Raw genomic sequence first — 20,496 nt, 5'->3', positions numbered from 1 at the left:
CTTCCAATTCTTGAACCAATGCATATAAACATCATTAACTTAGTCTTCTGTGCACGATTTTATCATTTTTTTCGTGTAAATGTCGTATAATCGTCAATGTTTTTTTCAATCGGTCAGTGTTGTTGTGAAAATATGGCAGGTAATTAAAGTTCGTGTTTTGAAGCCAAAGTTAAACGATTGTCACCTGTTTGTCAACAATCGAGAAAAAATCAACAAAAAAGCATGGAAATTGAGCACGTGTTTAACATGTAAATTCAGATAATAGTTTATTTTAAAGACATCCATGCGTATTGTGATCACCGGATTTTTACGAGATGGTTCACTTTGCATACGGAAAATTTGTCGGGGGAATTCCAGGAAGCAATTAAGATAAAGTAAACTTCTTTTAAATATGAATAAATTAAAGAATTTTCTTCAGAAAAAAGTATATATACGTAAGTTTTATAATGAAAACTATCCATTGAGTTATAAAAAAACATATGCATTATTTTTTTTTGATTTGAGGTTTCCTATGACTTTAATAATACTTTCTTCTTACTTTCACTTGTGGATATGTGTTTCATGTATGTATTTTTCCAGGAAATAATATTCATTTTATTCGTATGATAAACTAAACATTCAACATGCTTTAAATCGATTGAGAATAGAAGAATACTAATTCTAGTACATTTTCAGATAAATCAAACCTGTGCAGTTTTTCTTGTTTTTATGTAGGTTATATCCTCGTCGACAGCTACAATAAGCATAACCTTCCATGTTCTGACACTGCTGCTCACATCCAAAATTGTCTTCTTCTTCACACTCATTCTTGTCTTTAAACAGATATCATAACGTATAAGACTTTTGTTGTTTTCTTAATTCCAATTATTACACTCTAAATTTATAAATACTCCCAAAGTTGAATTTGCCGAGTTAAGCTCTGCATTTGAGCACTTTTTGATGTTATGAATTTAAATATTTTCCAAATGAAAAATGCGACAAATATTCCAATTTTTTGTTGAAAATTTTAAGTAAATTCATTCCACAAATTATCTTTGATTGAAAACAATTTACATCAGTTATATTCAGCATTGTTTAGGTTCTTTGATGTTTGACATTTGACTCTGTGAGTTGTCAATTGAGTGTGGACATAAGCGGACACGTCATTTATAATGATCCGTTAAAAAAAGAAGATATGATATGAAACCTTTTTTATCCCTTTAAATTCGATAATACAAACATAGAAATGAGCCAAGACCTTACACGACCACGTTTGTCTACAAGAAGTGAATGTATCTTTGATGAGTTTTTATGCAAAGATATAAATGTGAGTATCTTTTTTTCGGTTAGTTCTTGGTTCATATTCAATTTTGCAATAAGTAATGATCTTTGACGTGATTGTGACATCACAACTAACAGTCTCTGTACTTGAGTGTCCAGAGTGTGGCGTTATATAATAACTGATATGATACCTCTCCTAAAATATAGTTTACCTTTACAAGGAATTGCCATGCTGATATTTCCAACGTAACCGTCTATACAGTCACAACCAGCCATTGAGGGCGTTCCTTTATCTGATGTCGTTGACCATATTGGACATCGAATACATGTATCTTTTTCTGCATCATGGTAAGAACCAACTGGACAGGCTGCAATACATCAAACCTGACAGTGTTTATATACATCTAATATTTATTATTTCACATTAACTTACCTATTTCTTTTATCATTTGATAAATTCTACCATAAAAAAAAACCTATTATATTTTTCAAATTTCGTAACGGTTGATCATATTAATCACTCCTTTCGGGATATTGTATAATATTCTCTGTTTTAATGAGCAATTCGTAAATTCTGATGTCTAAAAAGTGTTGTTTTAGTAAATATGAATGCCTGAATTGTATTCGTGTTGTGTTTTTGAATTGTTCCCGATGTGTATGGTTGTTTTCGGTTCTCAGCATACATTAAAATATGTAGCACTAGCTTTGTAACAATTTGTGTTTTAATATTGTTTACAAATAAAGAAAAAAAAATAACCTTCACAATTTGTATCACTGGTCTGTATATATCCAGGTGGACAGGAACAATTGTAAGAACTCTCATAATTATTACATATTTGTTGACAATCATTTGTTATTGGCGATAAACATTCATTGAAATCTGTAAAAAAAAATTAAGAAAATGAAATGAATCTAATTAAAAGGTTCTTATTTAAGTTAACCTATCAAAATCAAAATAGCATAATATACATGTATTTCCAAACTAAAATTTAATGTACTATATAAGAACGTTATACTAAAAAGAAAGCAGTTAAGGATGAATGGTTTTCATATGAAGGTTTGAATTATCATGTTTAATTGGTAATTGGCAACTCTCTCTCAATGTATGTCACACCAGGGCCATTTTAAGTCTTATCTTTAATTCATGTTTCATATCATGTGTGTAGTTTAAAGTTCCTTCTATTTAATGGCTTATTTTTAAACAAATCACCAAATTATGAAACCAACATAACACATATTTTGGCAGATTTTGACAAATTTACAGTATTATACAAAACATGCATATATTATATGATATAAAAAGAACATTCCTAAGCAAATTCGAAATAAGTTGCATGTAAATCTAAATATTGTCATTCAGCTACAAATTCAAGGAAAACGTTTTGACAAATATATCGATTCTCAAAGTAAATTTTAGAAAGGGCCAATTACGTAAAACTAAACACTCTACTTTATCAGCCAACGGATGAAAAATAACGTAGTGAGCCTACATTCATCGCAGCGACATATTAAAGCCACATTAATTGAAATCTACAAAAATAAAACAAATGGAATAGCATTAACGGTAAATTGAACTGCATCAGACGATTATCGTCTTTTCAGTGAAGCCAGTCAACACTGAAGTTGTGAAATCGAATCCTGCTCGTACGGGTGCACTCGACTCCAACCTTGATTGACTAGGACTGCAAGTTATCCTATCGAAGGTTGGTTGTTTTCATCGGGCACGCCGGCTTTCTCTACCAATAAAAACTGGCCGCCACGAAATAGCACAAAAGCGGTGCTTAAAAGTGGCGTTAAAACACAAAAAAATAAATGAAATCTTTTCAGTGATGCTCGAGTGACAAACTATTCGGAAGTCCAAAACTAAATACAAACGTCGAAGAACTGATTAAACCACAGACAGACTAGAAGTAAAGTAAAGTTAAGTTAACCCGAATTACAATGGAGTCAATTACGGAAAAAGGTAATGAGTTTTAATTTGTCGGTGCATTTCCAATAACTTCTTAAAATGGGATTTATAATATAAGGTAAATATACCTTGAAAATTAATAAAAGCTATCAAAACATGCTCTTCCCAAAAGGTTTGTATATATAGCGATTCAGATTTTCCTACATCTGTGTAATAATACTAGCGGTTTCAATGAGATATTCTCTCTTTTTCTAATTCATGTTCAAATTTTTGTTTATTTCATTGATTTTTCTTCACTCAGTTAATTTATGAGATTTGAACTTCGGTTAACCTCAATCGCCTCAATGTATTAACCTTATCCATATTTCAAAAATTGGATTCAAAGTCGGATATTGCGGTTGGCGACTCTTAACTCAAAACCGTTTTATAAGCCATACAGTTGAAAAAACAAAAAAAAACCTGATGACTTACCAGTAGTCTGTCTTGAAAGATGAGTCATACATGTTTACCATTTATGAAACAATGTTCCAACAGTAACTGCATGTTTAGTGTATATTTCCGTGTTATAGCAACATTTGAGGGCTAAATTGTCATTTCTTGATTTCTTTGAGAGATTTGGGTTGCTTACAAGGACTTCTACTATAGGTTATATGGTTTGCTACTGACCTACCACGTATAATTAGAGGGTTAGTAAAATCTTTAGGGGGTGAGGCGATAGACCGAGTCTGCTGCGTTTAGTAGAATAAGAAACAATAAATACAACAACATCAATAGATGACGTCACCATTAACAGAACGTCATGAATCCTTATGAAATATACCAACCTCCTACCACGTGACAGCGTTTAACCAATCACAACGTGATAATTTACCCGCGGTGCGATAAAATCACATGGTTCTTCATTGAAAGACCGATGTCATATAGCCGTATTTCACTTCATTGTGATTGTTTTTTTCTTTTACTATTGAACAGCGGTATACTACTGTTGCCTTTATTTATCGCTTTAACATATCTGTGTCACAGATGAGCTCAAATGTGTTCCATTTGTTGTAGACATATAAATGAGTAAGTCATAATTTTCTCCTTTATCATATAACTGAATAATATCCGATTTTTTTAAGTTAAATGAAAAACGACAGATGGCACAAGTAAACCAGGAACTGCTTAGCTATTAAGCAACATCTGAGTTCAACCCTAGATTTGTTTTGATTTGTTTTTTTTAAATTGAGTTATCTGTGTCCTTTCTTTGACAAACGGTTTTGATTGCCTCCTTAAATTTATACTAATAATTTGTTATTATTCATTGAATATCAATTATCGTAGATTTCACGGGTACAGGGTAATAACGATTTTAAATGTTCAATAAATTGAAATTGTTCATATCACAAAAGTAAAATCACAATAATACTGAACTCCGAGGAAAATTCCAAATGGAAAGTCCCTAATCAAATGTCAAAATCAAAAGCTCAAACACATCAAACGCATGGACAACTACTCTCATATTCCTGACTTGGTAGCCCCAGTATTAGATACTCACGAAAATGCTAGTTTTCCTCAATCCACGAAAATTGGTACCCACTTAATAAAAGAATCGACAGTATTCAACATACCTTCACATCCTCTACCATCTGATGCAAGGACATATCCTGTCATGTCACACTTACAATCATACGATCCATGTGTATTGATACAAATATCATCACAGAAATTGACACCTTCCTGACATTCATTTACATCTATAATTAAAGCTTTGATTTTTAGATAAAGAATAGGGCTGATGTTCAGTTCCAAAAATAACCATTCATATTTATAAGAAGATCTGATATGAGTGCCATTGAGACAACTCTCCATCCAAGTCATAATTTGTAAAAGTAAATATTGTTCTTTATAGTACGATTGCCAAAAAATTTTCTGTAGTAGAAGTCATTTGTAGAGAATGCATTTTTAAATAATTGTATGTTACAGTGTCATTTAATTGAACTTCTTTTCAAAATCTTAAAAACAAAATTATTCTGTTCAAAATTCGTAGAATCGAAGAACTACATTTTTTAAAAAGTAATTCGACGTAAAATTTCTATTTCAAGATAAAATAGCTCACCAGAACAAGATACACCATCCCATGAGAGCTTTAAACCAGGGCTAGAACATTCACATTTAAAAGATCCTTCAAGATTTATACATTGACCTTCACATTTCATTCCTTCTTCCATTTCACATTCGTTAATATCTAAATGGTAAAGCATTTTTATCGTTATAAACGTATTGTTCAAAATATGCCTCTGTCTAGATAGCACTCCTAAATGGGATCCCTATCGCTTAGTCTTTCTATGCAGTTTGTTTACATGTTTGTCGTATCGTTGTATTTCCTTTTATGCAATAATGTCAGCAGTTTATATCGATTTGTAAAATATAAATGGCACATTGACACATTCTAACTAAGTAACATTCCGCTTAGTTTTTTTTTATAAACTTTGTTTCTATTTTCGCACATTAAAAATACTTTACTGTGTCCAGGACACCACAATGCAAACATTTCTCTTGTAACTTTAAACTTTTATTATTCTTCTACAAAACAGAATATACTGATTTTTTTTATTTTATACTTTGTTTCCATTTTCGCACATTAAAAGAGCTTTTTTACTGTGCCCAGGACACCACAGTGTAAACTTTCATCTTGTCACTTTAAACACTTTTTTTAATCTTATATCAAACGGAATATCCTGAAAAATGATAGGAATATAATATAATTATACGAATACTAAAATTCTTAATTCCGATTTAACATATGAAAATATAATCTTACCGGTACAACTAGTATTGTCAGAGACAAAATCATATCCTTCATAACAACTACACTGGACACCCCCAATAGTATTGATGCAGCGATGTGAACAATTATAGCCTTCAGAACATTCGTCTATATCTACAATTACAAAAGAAAGATATGCAATAACCATTGTTAAAGAAAGTATCACGATCATTCAATAATTATATGTTCTTGTGCCTTCATCGGCTTGCATGTCGGCACACTAATTTTGATGACGAATTCCTTATGATTGATGGTTATAGTCATATTTACTCTATCGGAAAATTTCGTAGTAAAAGATATACAAATTTATCAACAACTACAAAAAGGACAACACTCTAGTTGGTGATTAAATGTACATTACTAATTATTTGCTACCAAACTTATGGGTGTAGCTTATACTGTCCTTCAGATTAATTTTGACTTGTTTATGTGGTAGTGTGGTGTATTTATAAACTTTTATTGAATTTTTGTGAAACAAAAAACATAGATGCATTGTATTTGTAATAATTACAACCATATTCTTCTTTCCGCGATTGCGGAATAGTCAATTGAGAATCACTCTTTTTTTAAATGCCATTGACAACATAACGAGAGCCACATCAAGAAGATGATCTGTTATCAGTCCACAGGACTGAAATCAACCCCCGGTTTATCGTGGGTTCGTGTGGCTCAGTGGTTTTTTTTCACAATGTTGTTTGTGATGTGATTAATTGGGTTTTTTTTTTTTGCTGCTATGTTGTCGGTTTATCTTCGATTTATGATATTTGATTGGCCTTTTTATAACTTCTGTTTTTTGTTTTGTTTTGTGTAACATCAAATTTGAAGAATTCGTATTGTTCTTGTAGGTATAAGAAGTACTGAGCTACTGAACTAGTGAAACCCTCCGCAATCTATATGTCCACCATTATGATATTGACCCAATGGAAGTATTACCATTAAACTGTACCAGTTTTACGTCATCAGATGTGTATTTCAACAATATTGTCTCTTCAGTGTATCTCTAGTTCAACATATACAAATGTCGAAGATTTGGATACAGTAATTAAAGAGCAGTTATAACTGTTATTCAGCAAATTAAACACCAAAAAACTTGCGAAGGCATCTGTATGAAGAAATGCAATATTTCGTTTTATAGTTTTATTCCAGCAAATGTCATTACACATACCCGCAGATAAATGCTATTTCTGAAGTGAAACTATTGATGTATAAATGTATTTACCATCACATGTGTAGCTATCGTTAGCCATCCTGTATCCCACATCACAAAGGCACTCGTAGTAACCATCGAAATTTCGACATAATCCACCACATATAGTCCCATTTTCTGCACATTCGTTAGTGTCTTGAAACAATAGTATAGATATTTAAAATTTATCATACCAGGGTTTTAACATGTTCATGGAAATTAGCTTATAGAATTTAGAAAAAGGCTTAATCTGTTACCATTTTGTAAAGCTTAATATGAATATTTGTTAAAAGTAATCTTTCATTTTTTACAATACGGTCCACCATGAAAATCGTGAATATATATGTGTGTCACAATATATAAAATGAAGAAAGGAAGTTAATGTATGAATACGCTTCACTTTCTATGACGTTTACACATAACTTAATTGATTAGTTAGCTCGAAATGAATAAAATCGAAGCGGAACACATGTCACCATTACAAATCGGTTGACCGATACAATATATATCGACTGTTTGTCAACATTCAATCGCAGCATAGATCAATACATACTACAAAAATCGTCGGACTTGTAATTTTACCGATTATGACCGTTTTCAAATTGTGACAGTAAGATTGAGCGAATTCGCAAGACGTGTTTGTGCCTATTTTTGTCTTTAGGATAAATTGTAATCCCAAAACTAGTTTGACCAACATTATCACCGTTTTAGCTATGTATTATTCACTGGATAGTAATATTCTAGTCACCTGAACCATGATTTTAAAGCTGTGTAGTAGGGGAGGATCGAGTATCGAATACAAAATCATGAACTATATAGTTATCGGACATTTTTTTCAATTTTAATAGTTTTAATATAAATGTATATTGTAGTCATAAAAAAGACAAAAATATTTTAACATGGTCACTTTTTCTACACGAATCATCGGATATAATGTGTCCGCATTCTGGACAGATATAGCTGCGAATTCATATATTCTACACATGCTCTGATTATATAAAATTACCTATACAAGCTGAGACATTGTGCACCGAATATCCGTCCGGACAAATGCAGTGGGCACTACCGGCAGTATTTTCACATCCATATTCACATACTAATTCGCCAGTAGCACATTCATCTATGTCTGAAAGATTCTAACATGTACGTTTGTGTCAAAATATTTAATTATATTTCCCATTATTAATGTTTTGATCTATATTTGACTTTATCAATAGTCTTTTGTTATATATCAAATCTTCCAATGGCTCTTTTCAAAGTTAAAACTGACACGTATTTGTTTCTATATCTTTTGCAATGGGTGAGCTCATCGATTTTTGAGGGCCCTCATGGGGTTTTTGATTATGTGATTACTTGGCCGTTTTTTTAATGATTATTTGTTTATTAAGCCAAATATTTCATGATTATTTGATTACCTAGGACTGTATTTTTAGTTTATGATTATTTGATTACTAAAGATAAGCAAATATTTAATGATTATGTGATTATATTAGCAAAAAAATGGTGATTATGTGATTACTAGGACCCCCCCATGAGGGGCCTCATTTTTTTCTCTCACCATCTTAGAAAGAGATATTCAAATCTCAGTTCTTTTAAAAAATACTAAACTGTTTATACTAAATATCTACAAAGATAAACTGTTTATACTAAATATCTACAAAGATAAACTGTTTATACTAAATATCTACAAAGATAAAGTTTTGTGAAATTATAACAATACCAAATTGCTGAATACTTGACAATTATTTTTTTAATGTAACAATATTTTAATTGCATATTTGCAGCTTATAGCTAAGTATCCCTCATGTTAAATTAATTACCTAATAGTTTAGGGAAGCACTATTTGGTAAGATATAACTTATTCATAATATTAGTATAATATGATTAATTTCACAAATATATTTACGAAACCATTGTAAACACACATACCTATCTGTGTTTTTTCTTTCCTTTATTTAAATAACTTTTTCCGGAATCCACTCTGTTATCGATTAGATGCTTATATGTTTCACTTACCTTCACAGAGAACAATATCAAGTGGGCTTCCGACAAATCCTTTGTTACATTCACAATCAGAGTATGAACTAGAATTGAAATCCTTTGCATGTGAATTTGGATGACAGGGCACGCACAGTTTCTTTTCGTCAATCATATATTCTGTTGGCTTGCATGCTGAATACAAGAATACAAAAGTTACAACCTCTACATTCGACTTAACCATGATGAAACTAGGAAGTTCAAACATTTTTAATGAAAACACTATAATATATATACAGCAAGAATATGTCCATAGTACACGGATGCCCCATCCGCACTACCATTTTCTATGTTCAGTGGACCGTGAAATTGGGGGGGGGGGGGGGGGGGTAATCTCTTGTTTGGCATTAAAATTAGAAAGATCATATCATAGGGAACATGTCTACTAAGTTTAAGTTGATTAGACTTCAACCTCAACAATAACTACATGTACCTCAACCAAATACTTTAACCTGAAGCATGACAGACGGACGAACGGGCGGACGGAAGGACGAACGGACGCACAGACCAGAAAACATAATGCTCATAAATGGGGCTTAAAAAAAGAATTCTGGTAGACAATTTAGCGGAAATATGTGAGTTATTTATAATTGTTTATTGCTTAATTTGTTGTACTGTAACTTGAGGAATTAAGGAATGTATCTCCCTCATGCAAAGCTCTGATTCCTTTCACGGATTTGGCTATACTTTTTGGACCTTTTGGATTATAGCTCTTCATCTTTTATATAAGCTTTGGATTTCAAATATTTTGGCCACGAGCATCACTGAAGAGACATGTATTGTCGAAATGCGCATCTGGTGCAAGAAAATTGATACCGTTAATTTTATTGACTTACAGTAAAATTCGTATTTAGTCGATTTCACTTCCTATAAAGACACGTCTATGATATTTGTAAGATAACTTAACATAAAGATTCCCACTTCATTCGATACGAGTACATTTTTTATATCTGTTCAAGAGCATTTCTGCACATTTACATAAAATATGCCACAGACGTCCTTAATGTAAAAATTAAACATCGTCTGTGTCTTATTGTGCCGGTCATCGATGGTACAGTAATTCCTTATATTGTTCCATCCTCATTCTTTTATGTAAGCAACTCGATCTTATGTCCCGTTATGAATTTGTTTTCGATTTTATCCAACTTAGATTTCAAAAACTAAACATTGCATATCATGATGTTCGAACGTTCAACTCATATAAAGGATCTTTGAAGACATAAACTTTTGAAAAAAAAACAATTGTAAAACGTATGTAAAATGTAATTTTGCCATTGGATTAGGGACTTTCCGTTTTGAATTTTTCTCGGAGTTCAATGTCTTTGTTATTTTACACTTTAGTAACAAAAACTGCAAAGTAGTAAGTTCACGACGGCTCAAAATTGGATTCAGTGTTTTTTTAATCAGGCCAAAAATACTACAAATGTCACATACGAACAAGGTTATATAACAATAATACGAAATAACTTTTTTGCTCATCACAATTAAAATGGCGAAGAAATCACCATCAGGTATGCATTATTTGTGTTGTGTCAGCTTTAACAGTTGTTTTTTTTAACATTATTTGCTTTGACTGCCACCCTAAATGAAAAACGTTTTTGTGTCTAAGGATTAGATATGTCATTGGCAACTTTTAGCTGGAGAAAATTTGAATCCTAAGTTGGAACCAACAATTTCCTCAAGTTCTTAGTTTTCGAAAATGCACAAAATGATCGTTTTTAAATATTTTCAAAATGACCTGACTTTAATTCCTATTAAACGAAGAGATATGTTAATCAAACAAAATCATGGCAATTTGGAAATTTTATGATAAAGGCTATATTTTCTAAATCAGAAAATACCTGACCTAGCCAGGAATATTACAGTTGTGTGTTTTCGTTTGAAGTGTTTGAGCTTTTGATTTTGCCATTTGATTAGGTACTTTCCGTTTTGAAATTTATTCGGAGTTTTAATTTATTTTTGTGATTTAACTTTATTCTCCTAAAATGAACCTGGTCCTTTGTTCATTATGTCACACGCTAATATGATCCGATAATCATACACTGCATCTTTATTTATGATGTCTATATTGTGGTTCAAATAAAAATAAAGTTTGGTAAGCACTAAATGATCGTTTGCGTAAGGTTCTGAATGAGGAGCGGACGGTTGATAATTATAATAGGCAATTATTTTTTATTTAGTTATTATTTCCAATAGCGTCTTTACCTTATATCTAATCTGCTCAAAATTCCTTCTATTTTATATATTGTTTCTTTTTTGTCTTTTTTTATTCTATTTAGACCTGTTTTAATTCATTAATGTTTTGCACATATTTCGCATTCAACACGCAGTTTACAAGAATATAATTAAAATTAGTGTTTGAATTGTTACAATGTTTACAAAAAATAAAGCCATTGAGTAAAAGAGGGACGAAAGATACCAGAGGGACAGTCAAACTCATAAATTGAAAATAAACTGACAACGCCTGGCTAAAAATGAAAAAGACGAACAGACAAACAATAGATCACATGACACAACATAGAAAAATTAAAGAATAAGCAACACGAACCCCACCAAAAACTAGGGGTGGTCTCAGGTGCTCCGGAAGGGTAAGCAGATCCTGCTCCACATGTGGCACCCGTCGTGTTGCTTATGTTATAACAAATCCGGTAAATAGTCTAATTCGGTAGGTCACATTCATGAAAGAGAAGGGGATTGAAGTTACGACTTTATGAACATATCCGATATCATTTGTGAAACGGTTATTCCATAACTCTCATTCCCTGTGTTTCTATTGATAGCTGATAATATAAGACAGAACTTAACATTAACACCAAGAGAAGTAACAGAATCAAATAGAATAAGGTATGAATAAAGACCAATAGCTAATCAATTGTAAACAGAAACAAACTGACACTTTTATATAAAAAAAAAGATAGATTAAAAGAACAATTACTTTACTTTACCAATAGAAATAAGTCGGTAGAAATAAATTATAATTTATATACTAATACCTTCATTGGTTCCATCACAGCTCAGATAGCATGTAACATAAAAGATGTATTGCACATCGCAATGAACGTGTCAAAAGTTAATTATTATATGCTTACTTGTACAATTCCGACCATTGCTGTGAATAATGTAACCATACTTTTCACAAAAACAGTGGTATGATCCCTTGGAGTTAATGCAAATATCCTCACACCCATCAGTGTCTACCTCGCACTCATTTATATCTACAAAACAATACTTATATTAAAGGCAAGAGTATCATACCGTTGTTCATTAGTCATAAATGAAATAATCGAGAACAAATCCTGGTCACACACCAAAACTGAGGGCAATATATCACATGTAAGAGGAAAATAACAGAATAACAGAAACAGACATATCGGTAACCAATGAATGCAAAATTTTGAAATTACAGTTATCTCTCTTATGTAAGTTAAACTACTTAGAAAATTAGAATAAAATCTGAAAGGAAAATAAAGTTAATTGATCTTAAATAACTCATATAAATATCTTGAGAAATAAAAAGATGTCAAGATAAAAGTTATTAAAGTGCCTCCAAGACTTGTTCAGCGCACGGAGTTTGGAGTTGATGCAATTTCCAGAATTTTATCTTGTTAAAGCCCCAGTCCCACTAGACCACGATCGCACCACGCTCAGCGCGAGCTAAAATAAATTTAGATCGGGGTGAGGTCGCGGTATGAGCGGCATGAAAATGTTAATTTTCGTTGCTTTCACGATGCTTCTACGTCCTAATTACGCTTCTACAACGATCCCGCTACGATTAAACCACTTTCTCACTGCGCTTATTCTACGACCTCACTACGCTTATAAAGATCTTTCTACGCTCTTCACGTTCTCACTACGACCATACCACGAGTTATCCGATTGCAACACGATCTTACTGCGATTATAGCACGTTCTTACCACGATTATACTACGTTCATACCACGATCTTACTACGTTCTCAGCAATACCGTCAATATCGTGTTTCATATCAATATAGTCCCGTTCCTTCTATTTCTGATTAAAACGGCGATTTCACGCAAACAATAAGTCATGCCACCAAAATCTACTAGAACACGTGGGCGAGGTGGTAGGGGTTGATGTAGAGGAAGAGGGAGCAAAATATGAACGCCATACTAAACTCCAAAAAGTACACAAGAAACTAAAATTAAAAATAGTACAAGACTAACAAAGGCCAGAGTCTCCTGACTTGGAACAGGCGCAAAAATAGTGGGGTTAAACATGTTTTTGAGATCTCAACCCTCCCCCTATACCTCTAGCCAACGAAGGAAAGTAAACGCATAACAATACGCACATTAAAATTCAGTTTAAGAGAAATCCGAGTCCGATGTCAGAAAATGTGACTAAAGAAAATAAACAAAATGACAATAATACATAAATAACAACAGACTACTAGCAGTTAACTGACACGCCAGCTCCAGACTTCAATTAAACTGATACTATACACATAAGTAGTATATTACTTGTCATCAAGAGATGTCGGAACGACCAATCAAACCTGAATTACAACCTATTGCTGGTCCATAAAGCTCAAATGACGATATTTTAGTGAACGATAGCAGAGATGACACAGATGTGTCAATATATATAGGAAGATGTGGTATGGGTGACAATGAGACAACTTTCCATCAACGTAAAATATATAAAAGTAAACCATTATAGGCCAAGGTACGGCCTTCAATACGGAGCCCTGGCTCACACTGAACAGCACGCTATAAAGGGCCCACAAAAATACTAATGTTAAACCATTTAAACGGGAAAAACCAACGGTCTAATCTATTTAAAAACGAGAAGCATGGTTGAGCCGTTAGAGCAAATGGATAAATACATTCAGACAAACAAAATCTAGGGAGTTTGTTTTAATATATTTTATGTAAAAATTACAATAAAAATGATGGTCGTAGTGTGAACGTAGTAAGGTCGTGAGAAGAGCGTGATGAGGACGGCAAAGACGTGCTAGAATCGTACTATGGTCGTGAACAGCGTGGTAAAGTCGTAATGGAAGCGTAATTGGATCGCGGTGAGAACGTGATGGTCGTAGTAAAGTCGTGATAACGTCGCTGTAAGATCGTAGCGCAATATCTCCGAATAGAATCACGCTTTCGCTACGCTCACGCTACGATTGTACAGCGACCTTTGCGATCTTACTACGATCTTAGTGCGCTCTCACTACGCTTCTACTACGACCTTATTTCGCCACGACCGCACCACGATTGTTTTGAACATGTTCAAAGTTGGCCACGCTCTTCACGATCCTGAAGACCTCACCACGACCGTGGTACGACCTTACTGCGACCTACACGATCGTACCACGATCATCAAAATTTGCATTTTTTTCACAGATCGTAGTGCGATCGTGGCCTAGTGGGACTAGGGTATTAAATATAGGTTTGTACGTTTGAAATCGATTTTCGAGATTTGAACATCGGAGACGACTTATGGTTTTATTTGTTTTTGTAATATGCAAGTTCCTGAGGAAAATGTCTTAAGTACTCATACCTCTTTTATCTACTTTTTTTCGTTTGAATGGGATATCTAGGTCACAATGACAATACTTTACTGACTCATCTTTCTTTAGAAAAATATGAATGGTTTGACTCAGCTCTCAGGACTGTTACTTTTAAACAATCAATTTTTTTTTTTATCAATGATATTTAAACACCTGTAAACTACTATTGCCTTCATTTATATTGTTTTATAATACCATACCAATACATGTTCCGTTGTCATCCTGTAGTCCGGGATGGTTACACACACAGTAGAATGACCCTATGGTATTCACACACTCATCTTCACATCCGCCATTATTATCTTTACATTCATTTGTATCTGGGAATCAAAGAAATAGTCTTAGATAAATAATATCGTATAATAAAAAAGCAAAAGTAGAATGTTAAATTTGATGTATGCCTTTTTGTGCTTCTTTGTTACATTTGTTTGTCTTTATAGTGACTAAGATGGTATCACACTTTGGACTGCTGTGTCCCTTTTTAACATATTTACCTCTTGTGTCTGTTTGTTTTGTTCATGCATCGTTGTCAATATAATGGAATTTGATACCATTGTCATACAAGTGAGTGATTTAGCTAGTATTAAAACCAGTTTCAATCCACCATTTTCTACATAAGAAATTACCTGTACCATTCCAGGAATATGACAGTTGTTATTCATTCGTTTGATGTGATTGAGCTTTTGATTTTGCCATTTGATTAGTGACTTTCCTTTTTGAATTTTCCTCGGAGTTCAATATTTTACTTTCTATGTAATGAATAACAGAGAGCATTTATTTACTATTATTTGTTAGAACGACATTTGCGTTAGTGTATAAATACAGCCTAGCAGAAGGTAATATGGGAATACAACGTATAAACAAAAAAAATGGCAGATTAGTTTTATGCTTTGAATTGTTCTTTATAAGAAATATTATAAAACTATTATGGACCAAGGCTTTTTTATATTTACGTGCAATGTAGACTTCCCACATTTCGTATGAGCTATATATAAACGGAAAAAAGCCTTATCACATTACTAGCAGGAAAACATTATGTAAGATTTTTAAATGAAATAAAAAGAATAAAACTACTTTCAGAAGATAAATTGAAAAAATGTTATCCAAGTACACATAGGTTTTAGTTGATTGAAAATTCAGAATTGATGGTATGCCTTTGTCAGACAGTTTGACACCTTTAAATTTTTAAATACTTTAACAACTTGTCGATAGCATTCCTGGAAATTAGGTTTTCGTTTGTTCATTGTTTAAGACCTCAATATAGATAAGTTTGTTATTTTTTGTTATTGGGCTGGTGTCTCATATATACGTATGTTCAAAGATTTACAATTGCTCATCAGAAGATCTTTGTCAAATTATATTTATCATAGTTATACTTTAAAAGTTAATCAGTGATATGGCTTTGAAGAAAACAACAGTTGTCAGTATGTAAACAGGATCGGCTGACCTTTCCCGGTCACAGAAGATCACCCCCTGTTTTTGTGTTCGATTGTTCAGTATTGAGTTTTATATGTTACAGCAATTCAACTGAAAAATCTGTTACCTTAGTTTTTTGGACAATTACATACACTCTGTATTCTTATTTTCATAGATTAAACAACTATTCACCAGAGGTCAAATGACGAAAATAAAAGAAATTTTAGGTCTCTGTTCGGTCTTTACATTAAGAAAACTCATACCCTATAGTCAATAAATAAAGGATCTGATATCAAAGATGTAAAACATCACAAACAAGGAAACTAAGGGATCCCTTTATACAGTACAATTAACAAAAAACGATTATGACAGACATTGAATCAACAAATCTCATAAACATGTTTAACCCCACCGCATTTCTGTCCCAAGTCAGGAGCCTCTGGCCTTTGTTAGTCTTGTATTATTTTAATCTTAGTTTCTTGTGTACAATTTGGAAATTAGTATGGCGTTCATTATCACTGAACTAGTATATATTTGTTTAGGGGCCCGCTGAAGGACGCCTCCGTGTGCGGCAATTTCTCGCTACATTGAAGACCTGTTGGTGACCTTCTGTTGTTGTTTTTTCTATGGTCGGGTTGTCTCTTTGACACATTCCCCATTTCCATTCTCAATTTTAACCTCTGAGAAAGTCCTGTTCCAAGTCAGGAATATGGTAGTTGTGTTTCTCTTGTTCCATTGATTTGTGGTGAGAGATTTTCTTAGTTTTTATGATATTCTCCATTTGAATTTAGCTTGGACTTTAGTATTGTTGTTATACTCTTTCATAGGATCCAGGTGGAATTTAGCTAGGACTTTAGTATTGTTGTTATACTCTTTCATAGGATCCAGGTGGAATTTAGCTAGGACTTTAGTATTGTTGTTATACTCTTTCATAGGATCCAGGCGTGTTAAAACCTGATAATGTAGAGTCTGTGTTATGAGTAGATATTTCTTTTTGGAGATCTACTAGTCCAAGAAACAAAAGGAAGGTTGATATTATTTCTTTTCAATCATTCCACGTTTATTTTTTGTAAATGTTTGGCTTTTTATCTTAATTGTAACAAATGTCCGTTTAAACTCAATGACAAGAGATTATGAAACCTTTCGTATTAATTAAACAAGAAATATCCATTCTGCGGTTTAGTAACGTGATCTAACATAATTTAACTTCCTCAAATTAATATCAAAGAATTGATAACCTGTTGGTGTATGTCGACTCTATCAATTAGAACCCTTTAAGATTCAATCTAGGTAGTTATTCTTGAATTATTAAAGAAGAGCGTCACATTGCACAAAACAATCACTTCCGTAAACGTCGGCTTACTGATCTTATGTTATATGACAGGGATCACGAGGGACATAAATACAAAGAATATGTGTCTGTAAAGAAATAATTAGCATTGCAAAATCTTTAATTAGAGGATGTTGCTTACCAATGCATTGTTTGTTGGGTTTGTGAAACCTATACCCCATATTACAATCACAATAAAAAGTTACTTACCAATGCATTGTTTGCTGGGTTTGTGAAACCTATAGCCCATATTACATTTACAATAAAAAGTTACTTACCAATGCATTGTTTGCTGGGTTTGTGAAACCTATAGCCCATATTACATTCACAATAAAAAAGTTACTTACCAATACATTGTTTGCTGGGTTTTTGAAACATATAGCCCATATGACATTTACAATAAAAAGTTACTTACCAATACATTGTTTGCTGGGTTTGTGAAACCTATAGCCCATATTACATTCACAATAAAAAAGTTACTTACCAATACATTGTTTGCTGAGTTTGTGAAACCTATAGCCCATATTCACAATAAAAAGTTACTTATCAACGCATTGTTTGCTGGGTTTGTGAAACCTATAGCCCATATTACATTCACAATAAAAAGTTACTTACCAACGCATTGTTTGCTGGGTTTGTGAAACCTATAGCCTATATTAGATTCACAATAAAAAGTTACTTACCAATGCATTGACTGCTAGGTTTGTGAAACCTATAGCCCATATTACATATTCACAATAAAAAGTTACTTACCAATGCATTGTTTGCTGGGTTTGTGAAACCTATAGCCCATATTGCATTCACAATAAAAGGTTACTTACCAATTCATTGTTTGCTGGGTTTGTGAAAACTATAGCCCATATTACATTTACAATAAAAAGTTACTTACCAATACATTGTTTGCTGGGTTTGTGAAACATATAGCCCATATTACATTCACAATAAAAAGTTACTTACCAATACATTGTTTACTGGGTTTGTGAAACCTATAGATTCACAATATTAGATATATTAGCCCATGTTACATATTAGATATATTAGCCCATATTACATTCACATTAAAAAGTAACTTACCAATGCATTGTTTGCTGGGTTTGTGAAACCTATAGCCTATATTACATTCACAATAAAATGAACCAGGAATGTTAACACAGTGACCATTATGACAGATTTTCTTTCCATAGCGTTGACATTCATCTCTATCTGTAATAAAAAAATATATCAATTCATTCGTTTTTTAAATGATTAAAACATACGCTTACTCCCAGTTTTTGGTGGTGTTCGTGTTACTTTGTCTTTAGTTTTCTATTTTTTTTTGTGTACAATTGCTTGTCTATTAGTTTTGTTTTTTGTTTTAGCCATGCCGTCGTCAGTTTATTTTCGACTAATGAGTTTGAAGGCCTTTTGGTATTTTTCCACTTTTTTCAAATTACTGTATGGGAACTCTGCAGATTGATACTTTAATAAGATAAAGATTGTTTAAGTACTTCATTTTAGATACCTTATTCGTTATGCAGATCCTATGCTTCTATGTAGTCATACTTGCCTTGCCTTCAAATGTTTGCATTTCGAGATCACTAATGAAACAAAATTCAGAAAAGTGTTTCGGAAGCAAAAATTTATAACTATTTTGTTTTTTTCTTCATTTAATAGCACTAGGTTGATATCACTGCTTATGGACTGTTAAGGGTTTTGTTCCATAGCAGATAGTGAAATGATAATAGTTTCAATGAAAAAGCAGGCCGTATGTCATCTTCTTATTTTGGCAAGGTATTGCATGCGAGAATTTCTTGGAACCAGTAGTATTTTTTATACCAGGTTCCCTGTTCTTAAGAAGCTTATAGCTGATGCTGCAGAAAGAGAAAAAAAAACCTTTTTGTTAATGAGATATACTACTTGCTGGCACAAATTATCATGTACTCTTTCAAGTTCAAACATGTCCGAATTTTAACTTTTTGAGTAGTTTGCACGGAGGTATAGCAGAAGAATAATTCACATGATAGTTTTTTTAGAAAATTCTTTGTCAAAATATTTTCACTTTCACAAAATAGGTGGTTTTTCTGATCTAAATTTCAAAACATGTGATAGACTTCCGAGTTCAAAAAAGCCAATTTTACTCCGATAACATGTGACAGTGAAGTGCACTTCCCATTCTTAATGAAAAAAGAATGTAAATTCATAGTTATGAGGAAGAATAAACTTATGATGATATAATTTTAAATAGAATACATTGTATTTTTAAATCCAGACTAAAGTATCGTTCCAAAGTTAGAATGACTAACAAAGAAACGCCTGAATTCTCCGGGAAGAGTCCACTTGGAGATAATATGTAATTGATCATATCAGCTGGGTGTCTGTCTATACATCAAGTCTTATTATGTAACAAGGAAAATAGGAACAATGCATTGGGATTTTTATGAAGGAAATTGGTTAATAAATAGTTGAAACAAAGATTGTAAAATTCTATTTTGATTGTTTTCAGTCGCGTGTCTCTTCCTTTATAACAAACAAGTAGGAGGTGTTACATTTATATACAATTTCTCTAAAGTTATTATATAATCAGATATAAACCAGAAGACAAACAGATTCAAATGTTCTTGAAGATGATCATTTGATAAATATGAGTTATTTTTGAATACAAAATGCATAATTTTTTTTAGGATACTTATAAAATACAGAAATTACAAACTATTTAACAAAAAACAATTTGTGTTAATCTTTTAAAACAAAAAAGTTATGTCTTTCTTTCGAAAGGGAAAATACGGCCACAAATCCGAATTTTGAGCAAATATACAAAATTTCGACCTCATTTAACTCAAAAAGTAGCACATGAAGGTATATATTTTATTACATATTTGATTTAATCAGACAAACATTAGCATGTATGGAAATTTTCATCAAAACTGTATCGTATGCCCATAATTTGTAAGAACACGATAGCGTTATTTGGCGTGAAAAAAGTTAAATAAAACTTTAAAAAAAAACTAAGCAAATTTAACCCTATAATATTTCAAGAAATACAACG

At 32.4% G+C, this 20,496-nt stretch overlaps 1 protein-coding gene across 1 annotated transcript in view; it reads right to left on the bottom strand.

Moving 5' to 3' along the window:
- The window catches only part of LOC139485209 (fibrillin-3-like), a 68,399-nt gene that overhangs the window by 5,372 nt on the left and 42,531 nt on the right, over window positions 1–20,496 (bottom strand). Inside the window, exons 9-20 of the mRNA XM_071269486.1 lie at window positions 18,546–18,674; window positions 14,926–15,045; window positions 12,291–12,416; window positions 9,181–9,336; window positions 8,171–8,290; window positions 7,198–7,320; window positions 5,973–6,092; window positions 5,268–5,396; window positions 4,780–4,905; window positions 2,018–2,140; window positions 1,473–1,628; window positions 687–812 (exon numbers count right to left, since the gene is read on the bottom strand). Of these exons, the coding sequence (XP_071125587.1) occupies window positions 687–812; window positions 1,473–1,628; window positions 2,018–2,140; window positions 4,780–4,905; window positions 5,268–5,396; window positions 5,973–6,092; window positions 7,198–7,320; window positions 8,171–8,290; window positions 9,181–9,336; window positions 12,291–12,416; window positions 14,926–15,045; window positions 18,546–18,674 (1,554 nt within the window). The remainder of the gene's footprint in view (window positions 1–686; window positions 813–1,472; window positions 1,629–2,017; window positions 2,141–4,779; window positions 4,906–5,267; window positions 5,397–5,972; window positions 6,093–7,197; window positions 7,321–8,170; window positions 8,291–9,180; window positions 9,337–12,290; window positions 12,417–14,925; window positions 15,046–18,545; window positions 18,675–20,496) is intronic.

This window comes from Mytilus edulis, chromosome 8 (genome assembly GCF_963676685.1).
Source record: "Mytilus edulis chromosome 8, xbMytEdul2.2, whole genome shotgun sequence".
Classification (NCBI taxonomy): domain Eukaryota; kingdom Metazoa; phylum Mollusca; class Bivalvia; order Mytilida; family Mytilidae; genus Mytilus; species Mytilus edulis.
This window is presented reverse-complemented; position numbering and strand designations above follow the sequence as displayed.